This window comes from Paramisgurnus dabryanus, chromosome 23, assembly GCF_030506205.2.
Source record: "Paramisgurnus dabryanus chromosome 23, PD_genome_1.1, whole genome shotgun sequence".
Classification (NCBI taxonomy): domain Eukaryota; kingdom Metazoa; phylum Chordata; class Actinopteri; order Cypriniformes; family Cobitidae; genus Paramisgurnus; species Paramisgurnus dabryanus.
In genome coordinates this window covers 27,322,382-27,339,864 of record NC_133359.1, presented here as the reverse complement: position 1 = coordinate 27,339,864, position 17,483 = coordinate 27,322,382, and the positions used below count along the sequence as shown (strand labels likewise).

Genomic DNA, 17,483 nt, shown 5'->3' with positions numbered 1-17,483 from the left:
GCAATCCATATTTCCTCTATTATCCACCAGGTGGTGCTCCTACCCAGAAGCAACCCCTTAATGGCAAACTGTTCATACTTTAGTCGTTTCTCAATATGCGTTCTTGTCTGTACTTGTGTTCTTGTGGACTTGAGGAACGTCATCAGTCGCGGCCCAAGTACTTTCCAATTCAAAGTTCGCATCAAGCCCAAGTTCACATAAAATCCCCGGATGTGTTCTTGATCCGTCCATTTTATCGAGGATGCATCAGAGGAGACTTGTGTGGACTTATGACAGCGAAGTTTCCCAGAATTCATTTCGCGTCAGGAGTTCGTTCTTCCGAGTCTGAACTTGCAAGTTCGAACTACGAAGGACACAAGTCCGAGTTCAGTGTACTTGGTTTTGAGAAACGGCTTCTGTGTATGTTTTGAGCATTGCTCGAAATCTGATCTCTAACAAAAGTCCTTCACAAAAATTTAATTATTTCAACTTTTTGCTCAAAATTTTGTGTTTTTGAAGAAACCTACCCATATTTGAGAGGTAATTAAGAGAAGAAATAAAGGTATGATGAAGGTTTTTTTTTTAAAGCTGAGGGTCTGGTTTGTATGTTGTATGAAAATCATAAAATATGCTCACAATTTTAAAAAATTAAGAGTTAAGCAGATTTAAAGCGAAAGTATTTCATAGACATATAATGCATGCAGAGAGCATCGGTTAATGTCATTATCTCATATTTGACAGAGATGGCATTTTCCAAATTTTGCCAACTTTAAAGCAATGAAACATTGAATAAAACATACTTTTAACTAAAAACTAATAGCTTGTCTGACTGCTTCAGTCCCACTTTAAAATATCGCAACAAACTGTCCACATCCCCCTAACAGCATATAAGAGCCTGCAGTGGTGCTTCTGAATCAGGGATGGGCAACTTCGGTCCAGGAGGGCCGGTGTCCTGCAGAGTTTAGCTCCAACTGGCCTCAGCACACCTGCCTAAAAGTTTCTAGTATGCCTAGTAAGACCCTTAATTGGCTGCTTCAGGTGTGTTTAATTATGGTTGGAGCTAAACTCTGCAGGACACCGGCCCTCCAGGACCGAAGTTGCCCATCCCTGTTCTGGATCATTAAAGCATGACTAAATGTTAAAGGTTCTCTTGCTTGTGGTCTAGAACACCCGCGGACAGAGTCCGAATGGGAAAATAGCTTTGCCCTCAAGATGTTCCTCTTCCAGTTTGTCAATCTCAACAGCTCCACCTTCTACATAGCATTCTTTTTAGGGAGGTAAGTGCTCAGATCCATTTGAACATTTCTCATTGAGTTGGCCCTTAAATTGATTTGTTATTTGTTTTTCAAGAATAAATCAATTCTGTATTTATTACCAATTCTTGGCTGTCTCCATTTGCCCAGACTGTTGCACTTGAGCTTTGCTGTATTTGCTTTTTTTCAGAAGCTAGATTTGTTCACAGTCTGTAGCAACACACACGCAGACACAAAAACCCTCTCTTATTATAGCACGGCTAATTGAATTTCAAAGCTAATGGTGTGTGTTACTGCATTTATTGTGTGTTTCACAGGTTTGCTGGCAGGCCGGGCGACTATAATAAGCTGTTTAACCGATGGAGGATGGAGGAGGTTGGTGAGATAAGAGGGACTGCAGTCCCGCTAATTTGTTATTGCGTTTTGACTGCATCAACGTCCCCATATCAATATTCAGCCTCAGTTAGACAACTGCTATGAGAATTGAATAAAACTGGCCATTATTCACCGCAGGCTACCTCATAATTGCACAATCATTACTATGTGGTTGCTCGTGACACAGTATCTCAGGGAATATTTGCTGTTTGTTTTTAGCTCAAATGTACATTAGTGTCATAATCATAACCAGGAGATATGTTCATGAGGGTTTTATTGGTGTTTTTTCCTCAGTGTCACCCCAGTGGTTGTCTGATTGACTTGTGCTTACAAATGGGGGTAATCATGGTGTTCAAACAAATCTGGAACAATTTCATGGAGCTGGGCTACCCGTGAGTGTTAAATCCACACACATACATTCTGATAAAATATACCAAAATATAGCAACATATTTCAACAATGAATGTGAATGGTAATGCTATCCCAGATAAATGGCAACTGGTTTACTTTCCTAGGCATTACAAATTTCTTTATTTTTCCAGAATAGAGATTATACTGTACAAAACTACTCCAATGAATTCACTTTACCAGTGTGCACAAATTTTACATCAACGGTTTAACCCATTACTTGGCACCGTCCTGTGAGTGGGATACCTGACTTCAATATTTAGCATGTACATTTTTATCTATCATGACAAACTATGTATCTTTGGACAGGTCTTAGCTTCTAGAATACATATTTTAACAGTGTTTTATAATATAAATTATTTAGGGACAATAATTGATTCATTTATGAAGAGAGTGTGCCTCAAAACATGTACATCCTGTGAAATGTCACTGTCTCGCAAGTGGGACGCCTACGTGTACTTCAGTGGTTTGCATGTGAATTCTTCCAATCATGACAAACTGTATATTGTTATACAGTATAAAGCTCTAATGCTGCGTTTACACCAGCCGTGGTAGAGGTGGCAAAAACGCGGTATTCACGCATAGTTGGACGCTTGAACATTTGAGTTTACTCGTTTCATTCGCGCATGAAAGCTGCGCGTGAAATTCTAGTCATTCGAGTCAGTTCAGATTTTTTAACTCGCGTGTTTCCCGCGGCAATGCTCAATTAGACATCCTGCGGCACGGTATGCGCAGTATGTGTGGCCCGAAAGGCGCAGAACACACTGAGGATGCCTCACGCCGCAGGATGCCTAATACCACGCCACAGGATGCCTAATCACGTCTTTGCATTGACTTAACATGTAAATCACTCGCGCTTGTCGCCTGTACTGCGGCTGGTGTAAACGCAGCATAAGAGTGTAGTTTTCATTTGTCATTATAATTTTGGTAAAGAAATGACATAGTGAGAGAAATTTTCTGTCTAGTCATTTAAGACATTCGTGCTGAAATTTGCGTCATGGGAGAGGCTTCTGCGACTCTGCTGAGACTCCGCCACTCCGCTCACTTTCTGTAATCACGTCACTGCTTCAGCAAGGTCCTGATTGGTTAACGCGGCGCGGAATTCCACCGAAGTTCAGATTTTTCAACTCGCGCGTTTCCCGTGGCAATGCTCAATTCACGCGGAACGCACCATCTGCGCCGCACATTCTGCGCCTTCCACGCTGCGTTTACCACGTGTTCCACGCCGCAGGATGCCTAGTCACGTCTTTGCATTAACTTAATATGTAAATTAATTGCGCTTGCTGCGTCTACCGCATCTGGTGTGCACCCTGCATAACCCCTAGTTCAGACTCTTTCAATGAGGCGTTTCTAAATCTGCTTGTCATAAACAAATGAGTACCATCCACTCCAGTAACTGACGAGAGAAGGATGATGTGAACTCCACTGCTTTGTTCTCATTGGTAGTCGCTCCTGAAATTCGCTCAACATTTGCATAAAGTTAAACTTTTCTTAACTTTCTCGCATCGCTGGACACGCCCATACGGTCGCCAATGGTCACTTCCGCTCGTGTTGCCAGAAGTCGCCAGGTTTCCATTGAAATAAATGAGATCGCCTCTCTCTGCTACTGCTGGTCGCTGGCTGTCTGAATGGGGCGTAGGAGTGTATATTTCATATTTCATCACCGTTTTGGGAAAATATTGAATTCAGTTTTTTAAAAGGTCACACAGCCACAGGTGGACCTTATTTGTTTTTACATGTGTATAGCACTAATACCCTGTTTTTAACCTAAACAATCTTGACAAACTATATATCGTTGGAATGCTCCAAGAGTGTAGTTTTTTATTTCATAACCATTTTGGGAGAATTATGATGTAGTGAGAGTCAGTTTCTAAAAGGTTATGGGCCCAAAGTTAGGCCAAATTAGTTTTTACATATTTATAACACCAAACCTCTACTTAAAACCTAAAAATCATGACAAACTATATATCACTGGAAAGTTCTCAGAATGTAGTTTTCATATTTCATAACCTTTTTGCATTAATAATAATGCAGTGACAGTAATTTATTAATTTGTGACAAGAGTATGCTGCAAACCGTTGACACCTAGTGGCCGTTGTTGGTAAAACCACTAAAAGTGTGACGCAAACCAAATTTTTTTGTGATTGTAACTTGAAATTTGGACCTTGAGACTTGTGACTTTATGTTTACATTATTACTTTTGTGAAACATTTACATTTTTATTATTTTATTTATAAAATTTATATGTTATTGAATTATTTTTATTTCTTAAAAATAAAATATGCTATAAAAAAGTATTTATTATTTCCACCTCCAGACACTTCAGTGAAAAAAAATTAATTGTCTTTTTAAAACATCAAAGTTTCACCCCCCCCCCCCACACACACACACTTAAAAGTTAAAAGTTTTGCCTGGTTTATACAGTACATTCTGCCTCATATCAGTGTGTGGGAGTCACGGCAGTAAGGAGACAAGAGACATAAGAAATCCCAGCTGAACAAACCTAAATCAAATCCTCCTTATATGACCTGACACATTATACAGGTCACGTGATTACAGAGAAAACATTAAATCAGGTTAACACTGCCAACATAAAAATCAGTGGTGCCATAGAGGAGCAAACAGATCTGCTCTGAAAGACAAATTTAGTTATTGTAAAATAATGAATGACAGGAAGTCTTTAAAAATATGGTGTAACAGAGCTTTGAATGCATAAAGTAAAAACTGCAAGAAAAATGATAAGGACGTTGAAGTTCTTAATAAAGACATTTATTGCGGTAGTGACAAAGGATGTAAAATACTTTGGGTTCAGCAGAGTCAGACTGAACACAGAATAGTATCAGTCTTGACAATTTATACTGTTTCAAACCACCCGTAATGTAAATGAAGAAAATGTAAACTGAGGTTAACAATAGAAGTGGTCATTTTCTGTTCTCACATAGCGGATTTTTTTATACTAAAGCTGTGACCACCCAAATTGTGGGGTGATATCACTGTGTCTAGACAGGTATAATAGTTATTGATGTGTCACTTCCATTCTAAAATGGATTGTCCCATTCGGTGGCATTATCTACTGTAACGCTTACAAGAATAGTGTTGGTAAAAAGCCCCCCACCACAACAGACATGACACTTTATAGATAACCTACAATAGCAAATAATCTGTACTTACATTGTGGATTTGACCAGCTAGCATCCGTAAATTAAAGCGAGAACTTAAATTAAATGATCTTGCTCTTCTACTTACCTTACCAGAAGATTCTTTAGGGCAGTGGTCACCAACCCAGTTCCTGAAGATTTACCCTCCTGCCTACTTTAGATCCAACACTGCTTCAGCACACCTGCCTCTGCCTCTAAGCTTGATAAGCAGTTTCATGTGTGTTTAATTAGGGTTGCTGAAAAGTAGATCTCCAGGAACAGGGTTGGTGACCACTGCTTTAGGGTATCTTGAATGGGAGTGTTTACCTTACTGGTGTACTTCAGAGTTCAGAACTTGGTCTCTAATATATACAACATTAATGGGAAGCCATACAGCCACAAAAACTTTCTTTCCACTTCCTATACTTTTCCTTGCTGTGCCATTTACACATTTTTTGCACATTTACCTCTGCCTGCATTATCTGACATATGGTGCTCTTCGTACATATCGCTGTACATATCACAAAAGGCATTGGATTTTCTTAGTTTTGATGCTGAGAAAAAAACAAAATTATCCAGTGCCTCTATTGGATACTCCAACCGAAAGATGCAAAGTTATTAAAGGGATAGTTCGGCCAAAATTTTTATTTTAAACCCATGATTTACTCACCCCCAAGCTGTCCGAGTTGCATATGTCCATCGTTTTTCAGACAAACACATTTTCAGATATTTTAGAAAATGTTTTAGATCTTTCAGTTGATTAAATGTAATGTTACGGGGTCCACGACCTTCAAGTCCAAAAAAAGTGCGTCCATCCTTCACAAATTAAATCCAAACGGCTCCAGGATGATAAACAAAGGTCTTCTGAGGGTAATCCGCGCGGTGTTGTTGTAGAAATATTTATATATATTTAATCCATATTTATAACTTTATTAATGAAAATAAATACCTTCCGGTAGCGCCGCCATCTTAGACTCCTCTGTATTCAGGAGAGAGTATTAGCGTAGTGTACGCACTTTTCTTAGTGACGTATGACAAATTCGGAGGGCGGGGGCACAGAGCAGGGTAGCCTCCGTAGGCTGCATAAGCTCTCATCCTGAATGCGGACGCGACTAAGATGGCGGCCCTACCGGAAGGTATTTATTTTCGTTAATAAAGTTTTAAATATGGATATTTCTACAACAACACCGGATTACCCTCAGAAGACCTTTGTTTATCATCCTGGAGCCGATTGGATTTCTTTTGTGAAGGATGGACGCACTTTTTTTGGACTTGAAGGTCGTGGACCCCGTAACATTACATTTAATCAACTGAAAGATCTAAAACATTTTCTAAAATATCCAAATATGTGTTTGTCTGAAAAACGATGGACATATGCAACTCAGACAGCTTGGGGGTGAGTAAATCATGGGTTTAATATCATTTTTGGCTGAACTATCCCTTTAACCAGGAGCAACGCATTTTAGATAATGCAGAAATATTGGCGGAGGTAAATAATTTCAGTGAGACTGTGTAGACAAATTCAATTTAAAAATATGACTATAAAAACATTAAAAACATCATATGTGTACTTTGCTTTTGCACAGTACATTCAGAAACACAAAAATGCCATTTAGAAAATATTTCTGGCAAAAACAAACATAATCTTATGTGACCAATAAACTATACTGTACACTATTCTTAATTTAATGAATGGGTTACATCAGACATGACTCATAGATATCTAAATTTATTACTCAGTTTGTCAGAATCCTGCCAGATCCTTGTTGGTATTTAGATCTAGTTTAGCATGGCAGGGTTCTGACAGTACATATGTTCTATGTGGGAGATGCGTGGTTTAGTATTGGTTTATTCTGACCACGCATTTCCCGGGTCTCATCACTTTTTCCCCGATCCCTTACTTGTGATTATTTTCCAGGTGTATGTAATTTACTTTGTCCCTATTTATTGTCCTTGTGTTTGCTGTTCTGTGCACGTTCGTCTTGTCGCATCTTGTTGGTCTGCCTGTGAGTATTAGTAGTGAAGTTTTAGTCGTTGCCTGTTTTATGTTTTTGAAAAGTATATTGTTTGACTTGTTAAGTTTAGTGTTAGTTTAGCGTAGTGTTTTCCCTTGTCTTGTTTTGCCCTCTCGTGGGTTTTGTTTTTCTGTTTTACCCTGTTTTGTCTAATAAATCCTTCGTTGTTAATGTCTGCATCTGGGTTCGTGTCTGAGTTCCTGACACAGTTATTTGTTACTCCGTTATTGTTAATAAGGTTGAGTTGCACTAAGACATGGGTACAAAGAGTTCGCCCCCAGTTCCTGTTCACTACTGTCTTGCCTGACTGATTTTGCAAGCCTCACAGAAAAGAGAAAATGACGCATCATCAAAATGAGCCACATGTACAAAGTTTAACTATGTTGCTGAACCACATGACTCAAAAAACGTAGGTGCAACAAAGTTTTCAAGGAACAATCTTGACTAGCTAGCATGCTTCTCAAACAATGCGTCATACTGCAGTAGTTAAAGGGATAGTTCACTCCAAAATCAAAATATTATCATTTAAATGACCTACCCACATGTTGTTCGAAACCTGTAAGTCATTTGATCATCTTTAAAAGACACTTTTAGATATTTTTGACGAAAACCTCGAGCACCCTTAGACCAGTAATTCTCAAAGTATGGTCCCCAAACCCCCCCAGTGGTCCACCAAAAGATGATCTAAACTAGGCAAGTTTTTATACAATCGTCAGTTATTTATGTAGATTTTTAATGCATTTGCGAAACTGTGATATCAGTTCTTGCCTTTCTGTTTTAATAACGTAAAAATGGATCGGTTGGCTAAACCACAGAGGAGTCAAAATAAAAGATCAAGCGTCAACTGAAAGCAGCTAAAATCCACAGATCTATTAGTTTTGTAATGTACTAGTTTTGTTTCATGTGTAAAATTCCTGTAATTACAGTGATTTTGGACATCAAGGGGAACATTATTTTTTCAGTATTTTATTGTTACCATAGTTACAACCATAGACTTCATATACCCACCACCTCAGTTTTAAACTAAGGGCTCGACATTAAGTGGGACCTAGGCTGTTATACTATGTTTAATTGCATTTTTTTCACACTTGCCGTTTGTTGTTCATATTAAGCTGCAACTCATTTCACATTTACTTTTTCAGATGAAATAAAATTTATATAATAATTTCTGAACGTAATTGCATATTCAACTTAAACTTAGCTTATCCTTCCTATTTTGTTGTTTTTTGTGGGCGTGTTAGAGTGGGATTCTGTTAGGTGGTCCTCAGAAAAAAATTGGAAGATAAAGTGGTCCTTGGGCTGAAAAAGTTTGAGAAACACTGCCTTAGACTAAGGTGACCAGATTTTTTTTAATGAAAACCGGGGACATTTCCTAGTTAAATGGTCAAAATATCATTAAAATCTCATTTGTTGTTATCTATGAATTATTAAATGGGGACAAAATGTTTTTTGAAAGTTTTCTTCTTTTTATTGTTGTGGGTTCACTGCAAAAAAATGACTTCTTACTTAATTGTATTTTTGTCTTATTTTCAGTACAAATATCTAAAAAATCTTAAATCAAGATGCATTTTCTTGATAAGCAAAATCCCCTAAGAAAAATCTAGCTTTAAGACAAAAAGATAAATTTAAGTGAATTTGTGCAAAAAAATATTTTTCTTGAATTAAGTAGTGGTAGATTTTTTTTGCTTGTTTTAAGCACAAATTTGATATTTTGGTCTAAAAATTAGACTTATATTCTTAGGTCATTTTGCCCATCAAGAAAATGCATCTTAACTTAAGAATTTTTTATATTTGTACTGAAAACAAGAGAAAAATACTAATAAGAAAGTCATTTTTTGCAGTGTTTCTAATTCAATTAATTGAACAATTTCTGTATCCTAAAAATCTATTTTTTCCCGTTTTTTACATAAGAGACATACCCCATCAAAAATGACTTCTAAGGTACTACTTCAGCTGATTTTATATTGTAAGCGCGAAGAACAGAACGAATAGTGCAAAATGTAAACATATTTAGCCTACACAAAACAAATGCTCCGTAACAATAAAGTAAATGTTGTCAACTTAAGAGTATACACTGAATAGTAGTCTACTTTTTAAAATGTTAGCATATTTTATTTTTACTCAGCAAAAATATTTTGTTTTTGTTGATGTATGATGACTGCGTTGTCAAAATAATTTCATAATAATGGTGATTAAAATGATTGTTGTTAAAATGTTATGTTTATATCTTAAGTGTTTTATAGATATTGTCTTAACTTATCACAGTTTTTTCATCAAACATAGACTGTAAATGCATTTTATGTTCCTCTTCCAGACTGCTGCAGAATTGGTGGTCTCAACGTAAGATCAAGCGTGCGGGTGAGCCGAGTAGAAGTAAAGAAAAGCTTTCTCAGTGGGACAGAGACTGGAACCTTCAGCCCATGAATGCACACGGCCTGGTAGACGAGTATCTGGAAATGGGTGAGTTCAGTTCTACAACATCTAATATTTGTCATGTGAAGTCTGCAGAGTGTCTATTATAATGAGAATCAGCTTTGAAGAGAGCCTTGTATTTCATTATGTTCATCACTCACAGTCGACTCTAAGTTTCCTGTTTGACCTGTACAGTTTTGCAGTTCGGTTTCACCACAATTTTCGTGGCGGCCTTTCCTCTGGCTCCACTGCTGGCTTTGCTCAACAACATCATTGAAATCCGATTGGACGCCTACAAGTTTGTCACACAGTGGAGACGACCAATGCCGGCACGTGCTACTGATATCGGTCAGTCCTATAACTTCACTGTCAGTTTGTTCAAACTCATAAAACTTTAAACTTACAGAACTTTAAAGAACTTAAAGGGGACATATCATGAAAATCTATATTTGGGTCCCCAGTGCTTTTATTAACCTAGAAAATGTGAAAAAGATCAACCCAGTAACTTGATTTTGATAAACAATTTTCTGCAAGCATGTAAAAAAAGGTCATTAAAATTTGGCTCCCCTTGTGATGTCAGAAGGTGATCTTATTACGATCACCCCTTAATCTGCACTACCCAACCACTGCACTGCAATAGAGTTGAGAGATCAGCTCATTTGCATTTAAAAGGACACACCCAAAAACGGCACATTTTGCTCCAAGTGGCAATTTTAACAAACTATAATAAATGATCTATATGAGATTTTGAGATAAAACTTCACATATGGGGACACCAAAAATGTATTTGACATCTTAAAAAAGTCTTGTGAAATGTCCCCTTTAAAGTTTTAATAAGTATCTAGAATTCAGGACAGATTGAACATTTTATCAATGGCTTGTTTTTTCTGTTGTTGGTTGAATTAGGCATCTGGCATGGCATCCTGGAGGGAATTGGAGTTGTGGCAGTCATAACAAATGCTTTTGTCATCGCCATTACTTCAGACTACATCCCTCGCTTTGTCTATGCGTTCAAATACGGTCCCTGTGTGGACAAGGGTTACCGGCATGAGAAGTAAGAACATTTAAGTATATCTGACAACAGAGCCAAGCTAAGTCAGATGCAGCTTTGACTTTGGCAAGTTTGCTAGGGCGTTTCTATGAGACCGTTGCGTAAACGATCACAATTTAAATTTACGAGGAGATCATCTGAACCAGATTTGCAGAAGAAGGAATTACTAGGCCATCACAAAAATTGGGATTCTGTTACAATCCAATATGCCAGAAATGTGTCAAACAACTGATAAATGTAGGCAAAGACAATCAGATGAGGAATGGTTCTTTGAAGAGTGAATTACAATTTAGTGGCACCAGAGAGCTTGAAAAAGACTCCACCCAAATGTGCTTTGCTTTCATACAGAAGAAAGAGTAACATGCTTGCCTCCTTATTATTGATTGAGATACTAATACAGTTCTGCTCATATCTTCACACAGATGTCTTCGAGGATACCTGAACAACAGCTTATCTGTCTTTGATATGGGCGAGCTTAAAAACGGAAGTTATCACACACGATATTGCAGGTGCTGGGAACTTATGTTGAAGTTATTTTGTGTTCCGTTAAATCGCTATATTTACTTTAGACATCATATTCCACTCTTCCCTACAGATATCGGGATTACAGAGCGCCTCCATGGAGTCCTGAGCCTTATGAGTTCACCCTGCAGTTCTGGCACGTTTTGGCTGCCAGACTAGCCTTCATCATTGTCTTTGAGGTCAGCGTTACTTTTTGCAGTGTATGAAATGTCACCTGGACTTTTTAAAGAACAATCTAGATCAGGGGTGGGCATTCCTGGTCCTGGAGGGCCGCAGTCCTGCCGAGTTTAGCTTCAACACTAATCAAACACACCTGAACGTCACTTGAAAGTAATACTAAATACTTTGATTACATTTTTCAGGTGTGTTTGATTAGGGTTGGAGCTAAACTCTGCAAGAATGCGGCCCTCCAAGACCAGGAATGCCCACCCCTAGCTTCTGGCCAACAATGTAATCATTGTAGGAATGCCTAGCATTTTGTTATATTAACAGCTGAATTTTCTGTCTGTTTGTTGTCGGTGTTTAGCATCTGGTGTTTGGTATTAAGACCTTCATAGCCCACATGATTCCAGACATGCCCAAAGACCTGTGTGATCGCATGCGTAGAGAGAAATACCTGATGCAGGAAATGATGTACGAGGTGGAACTGGAGCATTTGCAGAACGAACGAAAAAATAATGGCAAACAGTATCACCACGAGTGGCCTTAGCCGTGCCCAACCCATGAACGCACACATTTACACGTAAAAATCGCATTTACACGAAAGCACATCGATACTGGGAAGGACGTACATGCTCAACCATTCTGCGGCCTTGGACAGCTAGCTTTACTGAATCCATGCATGGGCTGCCCAATTCAGATTATAATTTCTGTGTAGAACTCTGTGGTTGAGGTCAAAACCTGATCTCCGGCTGGGCCTTTAGAGCCTGGAGTTGGCAGCTGTGCTCTGCACCAAAGAGGTTCTTCTCAGTCACATGACGCCTGCCTGAGACCTCCAATCATCTGTCATTTCATCCCCCTGAGGGTGTTTACACGCTAGAGATAGCTTGGGTGTCTAGAGGTGTTTATGATAGCAGAAAGACCCAGAACAGTTTGAAAACAAGAAAAAGCGATTTGGACGAAAGCATGACCAGATTCACCTTTCAAATTTTTTATTTCTCCACCGAATGAATTTAACGTGTTCAAATTAACTCTAGTGTCTTGGTGTCCTGAGTTACTTCTCTCAAAGTGGTAAAGATCGTTCTGCACTGGCACCGGTCAAGTATTTCTCGTCTTAGTATTTCTCGTGAAAACAGAGCTGTCTGTGCAGCTGGATTGTTTACTATGCAGATGAAGGGCTTTGGAGTTCCTCTTTCTGCTCGCCTACTCGTCTACCTGTTTCTCACTGTGTGTGGCAGCTAGCATCCCTCTGTGAAGCGGCTCTCTACGTGTAGCCAGGCAAAGTAACAACGTTAACACAAAATAATACAGTTTTTACCAATACTAACTCCTACCAACGCCCTCTCGCGTCGCTTGCCGACATCTCACGTTGTGATCTTTGTTACAGAGGTGGTTTCTGGTGAAGATTACCAAATAAAATTTAGTTTGTTTATGCAAAAGACAGTTTTAATGTAATTTATAGCCCTGGAAAATATATGCAGTTTTGCAGTTTCAATACAAGTAGTTTTGTCAAGGCAAAATAAAAAAAAACAGCAAATAGCGCCAACTTGGGCAAAACAATCAAATGAAAAAAAAATAGCAAGCGTGGTTTTTTATTGCATGTTTTTTTTTCAATCTACCTGTTTTTGTAAAAAGACAATGGTGTGAATTCACTAAACAGTCTAGTAGGCCGATTTAGCGTGCTGCAATTTTTTGCTTAAAACTTCTGTAGTATTTGTTAACCATCCGCGATCATGGTTAATTAGATATTAGATGCTGATAAAGCACTGCTCTGTGAGTTTTTTTTTTTTTACTTAAGCCTTTGTCCTAGTTTTAGGGCAAACTCACATTCTTATAATATGCATTAAGCCTATTTGTGTTGTCAATTTAACAAATTCATTTAGTACAAATCACAATTAGAAAATCCGAGAATTAACCTCACCCTAATGTCATTTCACACCCGTAAAACTTTGTTCATCTTTAGAACGCAAATGAAGAGATTTAGACAGCAATAGACAGCAATGCAACTCACAATTTTCGAGCCCAGAAAGAGGTCCACGTGACTTCAGCGGTTCAATTTTACATTTCATAAAGCATTGAAAATACTTTTAGTGCTAATAAAGTCAGTCTCTGACACCTATTCACGAAAGCAGAACATGCATGCATTAAACATGCATATTTATTTATTTTATTTATTTAATGCTGTCGTTTAAAACACATGCATACAATTGATTTTGATATTTATTTAATGGCAGCATGCAGTGTGTGTATGCAGCAATGCTGAGTATGCTGGAAGCTAATGAACAATATTCCATTGTGAATATAACCAATTAGAAAATCCAAACAGCACAGATGAATAAATCCAACTTCACATTACAATTACAGCATTAGACATGGAAGTGGTTTGAAAAATTACCATTGGGACAATGGACATGAAAAACATGTTGTGTTTAATTGTTCTGTTATGCACATGTTTAGATGTGCATTCATTAAGCTGATGAAACGGGTCGTGACAGCAGCATGTCATTCTTTCACTACCTTTCAAAACCCAAGGCAATGGCTGTGTTCAGAATTGCATACTAGGCTACTGTACTTGTACTTTTCTGTAGTATATACTACATACATACAGTACTGTGCACAATATACGCATTTGGTGTATGTATGGAATGCCCAAATGATCCACTTGGCCAAACTGTGCATAAACCAAAGCAAAGTGCATTGATAAGGTGACCACCCATCTTCGTTTGTGTTCTCAAATCGCTCTCATGGTACTTTGATGAGGCATGAAGTTAAACAATTGACTGTTATTAACTCATTGACGAGTAATCTTGTCAACAAAGATTGTTGTTAACTCATTGAAGAGTAATCTTGTCAACGGCGATTCAAATTTCCGCTATTATCCAACAGGTGGCGCTCTTACCCAACTTATAGACCCCTTAAAAGTTTGTAAACATTGCAACGTCTCCGGGTGGGCGGGGCTTAGCTGGAGGCAAAAAGAGCCGTGGATGTTGACAAGTGTAAGCTAGCATGTTTTAGGAGGGATTTATTAAACATGGCTACAGGAGATGTTTCGGAACTGTCCGAATATGTACAGTCACTGATTCTGCGGGAACGGGACAGCTATTTTTGTTAATTAACTCTCGCAGTTTTAACCAAGTTTTGGATATTTCCAAACTGGTTTGGGGAATTTTGTAAAGGCTTATTGTCTAATGTACGGAGGACCACAAGAGTCATGCAAAATGTAATAAAGAACTTCAAAATTTAATAACTAACTGGACAATAAAAATAGCAATTAATAGATTTGTTTAAAAATTAATTAATTAATCTATAAATAAATAGACAAAGTTACAAAAAGAATCATTATTTAACATTTTATTAGGCAATAAAAGGTGAGATTATAAAAATAACGTAGAAATGAAATATTAATCCATTAATAAATAGTTCAAAGTAATAACAATTTACAAAAACAACATAAAACACGCAATAAGATCATCATTTTAAATTGCATTTATAAATTCTTAATTAAAGAATGGAATTTCAAAATGTATTTCAAAAAGCGATTTAAAAAGAGAAATAAATAACTGGATTTATAAATTGAACTACAAATACAGGTTTAAATTTGGCATTTAAAAGGGCATTTCTGTTTAACATTTCTTTTTTCATTTCCCGATGGTTCTCCTTATTCTTTTTGCTTTTCGATTTGCTTTTTGTGTTAGCCTCTCTATTTAGCTTTTCCGGGACTCTTTGGGTCCTCATCTGAGATCTATAAATCTGCGCATGACACACTTTTGAGTGTTTTATGTTGTTTTTGTAAATTGTTATATTAATTTGAACTATATATTAATGGATTAATATTTCATTTCTACGTTATTTTTATAATCTCACTTTTATTGCCTAATAAAATGTTACATAATGATTTTTTTGTAACTTTGTCTATTTATTTATAGATTAATTAATGAATTTTAAAACAAATATATTAATTGCTATTTTTATTGTCCAGTTAGTTATTAAATATTGAAGTTCTTTATTACATTTTGGATGACTCTTGTGGTCCTCCATACTAATGTAGCTAACTATGATTAGCAATGTGGATTATTTTAAGAGACCATTCAAAGGATGGCACACACATCTATCGCTGTATGTTTGTTTAACATTAAATCTAAACCTAAACAATAGTGCTGAAGGTTGGCAACTTTTGACTTTTGAATGTGAGGTCACATTGATAAAGCCCCGCCCACTAGCAGTCCTGCATTTCTATTGTTTTCGCCCTCATCAATTTTAACATCTTGATATCTTTTTTAATCAAATGGCTAAAAGTTAAATACATTTACAGGAAAAATTGTTTACACACAGATTAAAAAATTTTCTCTCATGAAAACTTGTCAGACGCAATCCCTTTTTAATCAAACAAGCAGCATATTTATGTAAAAAAAAAAAAAATTAAATGACAATTATTATTGCATAACATACGTTTTCATATAATGTAATTTTCAATATTAGGCAAGTTTTCATTATAAACAGTGTGGCAAGAAATTAGTATTTCATTCTGAGCACCGTCATTGTATTTGTCTTCCTCATATTTTCATGGCTTGTATCAAATACTTTGCACTTTCAATTTGCATGATTATATTTTCCAAAATGGGTATAGACGATTGCGTTCTAACCAAACAGAAAAGCAGCCCTACACTTTAAACCCTATACTGTCAAATCAAGCCATGAAAGCACTTTAGAGATGTAATTCAATTTGAAAAAATTAAAACATGATATAAATGTTACTGTGTAATACAGTGGTTCTTAACTGGCAGTTTGTGACCCAAAAAACAGATTCCATGTTTTACACAAAAGGGACTAAATGACACGTAATATCAATACAATGCAGAAAGAAACAATCAGACAACTTGAATTGAAATGTATAAACAATATGTGAACACACAGCTAAATTCATTTTTTATGATTTACTGTTTTTTAGATAAAATCATCCTACATAATGTAAAAAAAACAGTTTAACCCTAATATCTTTAATATTGAGTGTGTTAGGTCATGTCAAATGGGTGAAATCATACTTTGATTCTCCTAATCTCTTAAACAGATTATGAGACCTGGATTTTACAAACAAGGTCACATATATATGGGCCGCTAGCTAGGTCAAAAAACAAAACCAGTTGAGAACCACTGTTGCTTTGTTTGTGTGCTTTGGATGCTAAGCAAGACTGGATGTTTGTGAGCAGATTGAAAATGTGTTGCTAAACTTAAAGAGAAAGTAATATTGTACAATGACGCACCGTTCTCCCGGTGTACTGTAATCTATGCATGACGTCATTTGAGCCAGGCCCATCCAGGGCTCTATACAAATGTGTTTTTGTGCACTTTTTACTGTGAAGTGTGCATGGCCTTTATCTGCTTATACCAGAGGAGACCTGAGATCAGTATGTGTCGTTGTGGCTCATTATTATGACTGATCACTTGTTAACAGATCTCATTGACATTTTTTACAGGCTACTTGATAAACAAATGTTCTTCAGGTTTCATCAGATACACTTGGTTGTGTATGAAATGTCTTTATTTAAAATGCCTGTTAAAAGCATATGAAACAATAAAGATCATGTTTAGCAGTAATGACCAACAGCATGTGTTTTACCATTACTGGATGTGATAAACAGATCTTACGCAGTCTGATTAGATTCTAATTTGAAGAATTGATCATTTAACATCTGATATAAGTACTTTTCATGGAAAGACAATGGGATTGAGTTAAACTGAGTAATATTTATATTAAGACAGACAATATTTTACTGTAAAATTTCACAGCTGGAGTTTTGGCATTCTGTGGTTTCACAATTTACATATGCTTAAAATGCAGATATCCATGACTGATCATCAGGCACGTGCAGAGGGGGGGGGGGGGGCGGCGGGTGCCCAAGCACCTGCCCCTTTACCCCTGGATGACCAAAGTGCCCTTTTTGTCAAGGCATTTTTTTTTATTAAATGCCCTTTTGTGAAGGCCTGCCCAATCTAACTATTAGTAAAATTAATACAAAATAATTTAGCCGCAAATAAAATTAGTCACATGATGACGTATTGACCTTTTATTGGACAATCTCTTTAGGGAAAGCTCACAGCGCTAGCAGCGCCCACACGTGCACGACACGGTGCGCAGTACAGGGAGGATCCCCCTCGAGCCGGCATTGAACCG

At 37.2% G+C, this 17,483-nt stretch overlaps 1 protein-coding gene across 2 annotated transcripts in view; it reads left to right on the top strand.

Annotated features, from left to right (window-relative positions):
* Positions 1 to 14,562, top strand: part of ano3 (anoctamin 3) — an 89,908-nt gene extending 75,346 nt beyond the window's left edge. For both annotated transcript variants that reach the window (XM_073813380.1, XM_073813381.1), the window contains 9 exons: positions 1,145 to 1,256; positions 1,550 to 1,607; positions 1,902 to 1,999; positions 9,482 to 9,627; positions 9,775 to 9,927; positions 10,486 to 10,633; positions 11,053 to 11,139; positions 11,226 to 11,331; positions 11,679 to 14,562. In XM_073813380.1, coding sequence (XP_073669481.1) covers positions 1,145 to 1,256; positions 1,550 to 1,607; positions 1,902 to 1,999; positions 9,482 to 9,627; positions 9,775 to 9,927; positions 10,486 to 10,633; positions 11,053 to 11,139; positions 11,226 to 11,331; positions 11,679 to 11,861 — 1,091 coding nt within the window. In that variant the 3' untranslated portion in view covers positions 11,862 to 14,562. The remainder of the gene's footprint in view (positions 1 to 1,144; positions 1,257 to 1,549; positions 1,608 to 1,901; positions 2,000 to 9,481; positions 9,628 to 9,774; positions 9,928 to 10,485; positions 10,634 to 11,052; positions 11,140 to 11,225; positions 11,332 to 11,678) is intronic.
* Positions 14,563 to 17,483: the final 2,921 nt, after the last annotated feature.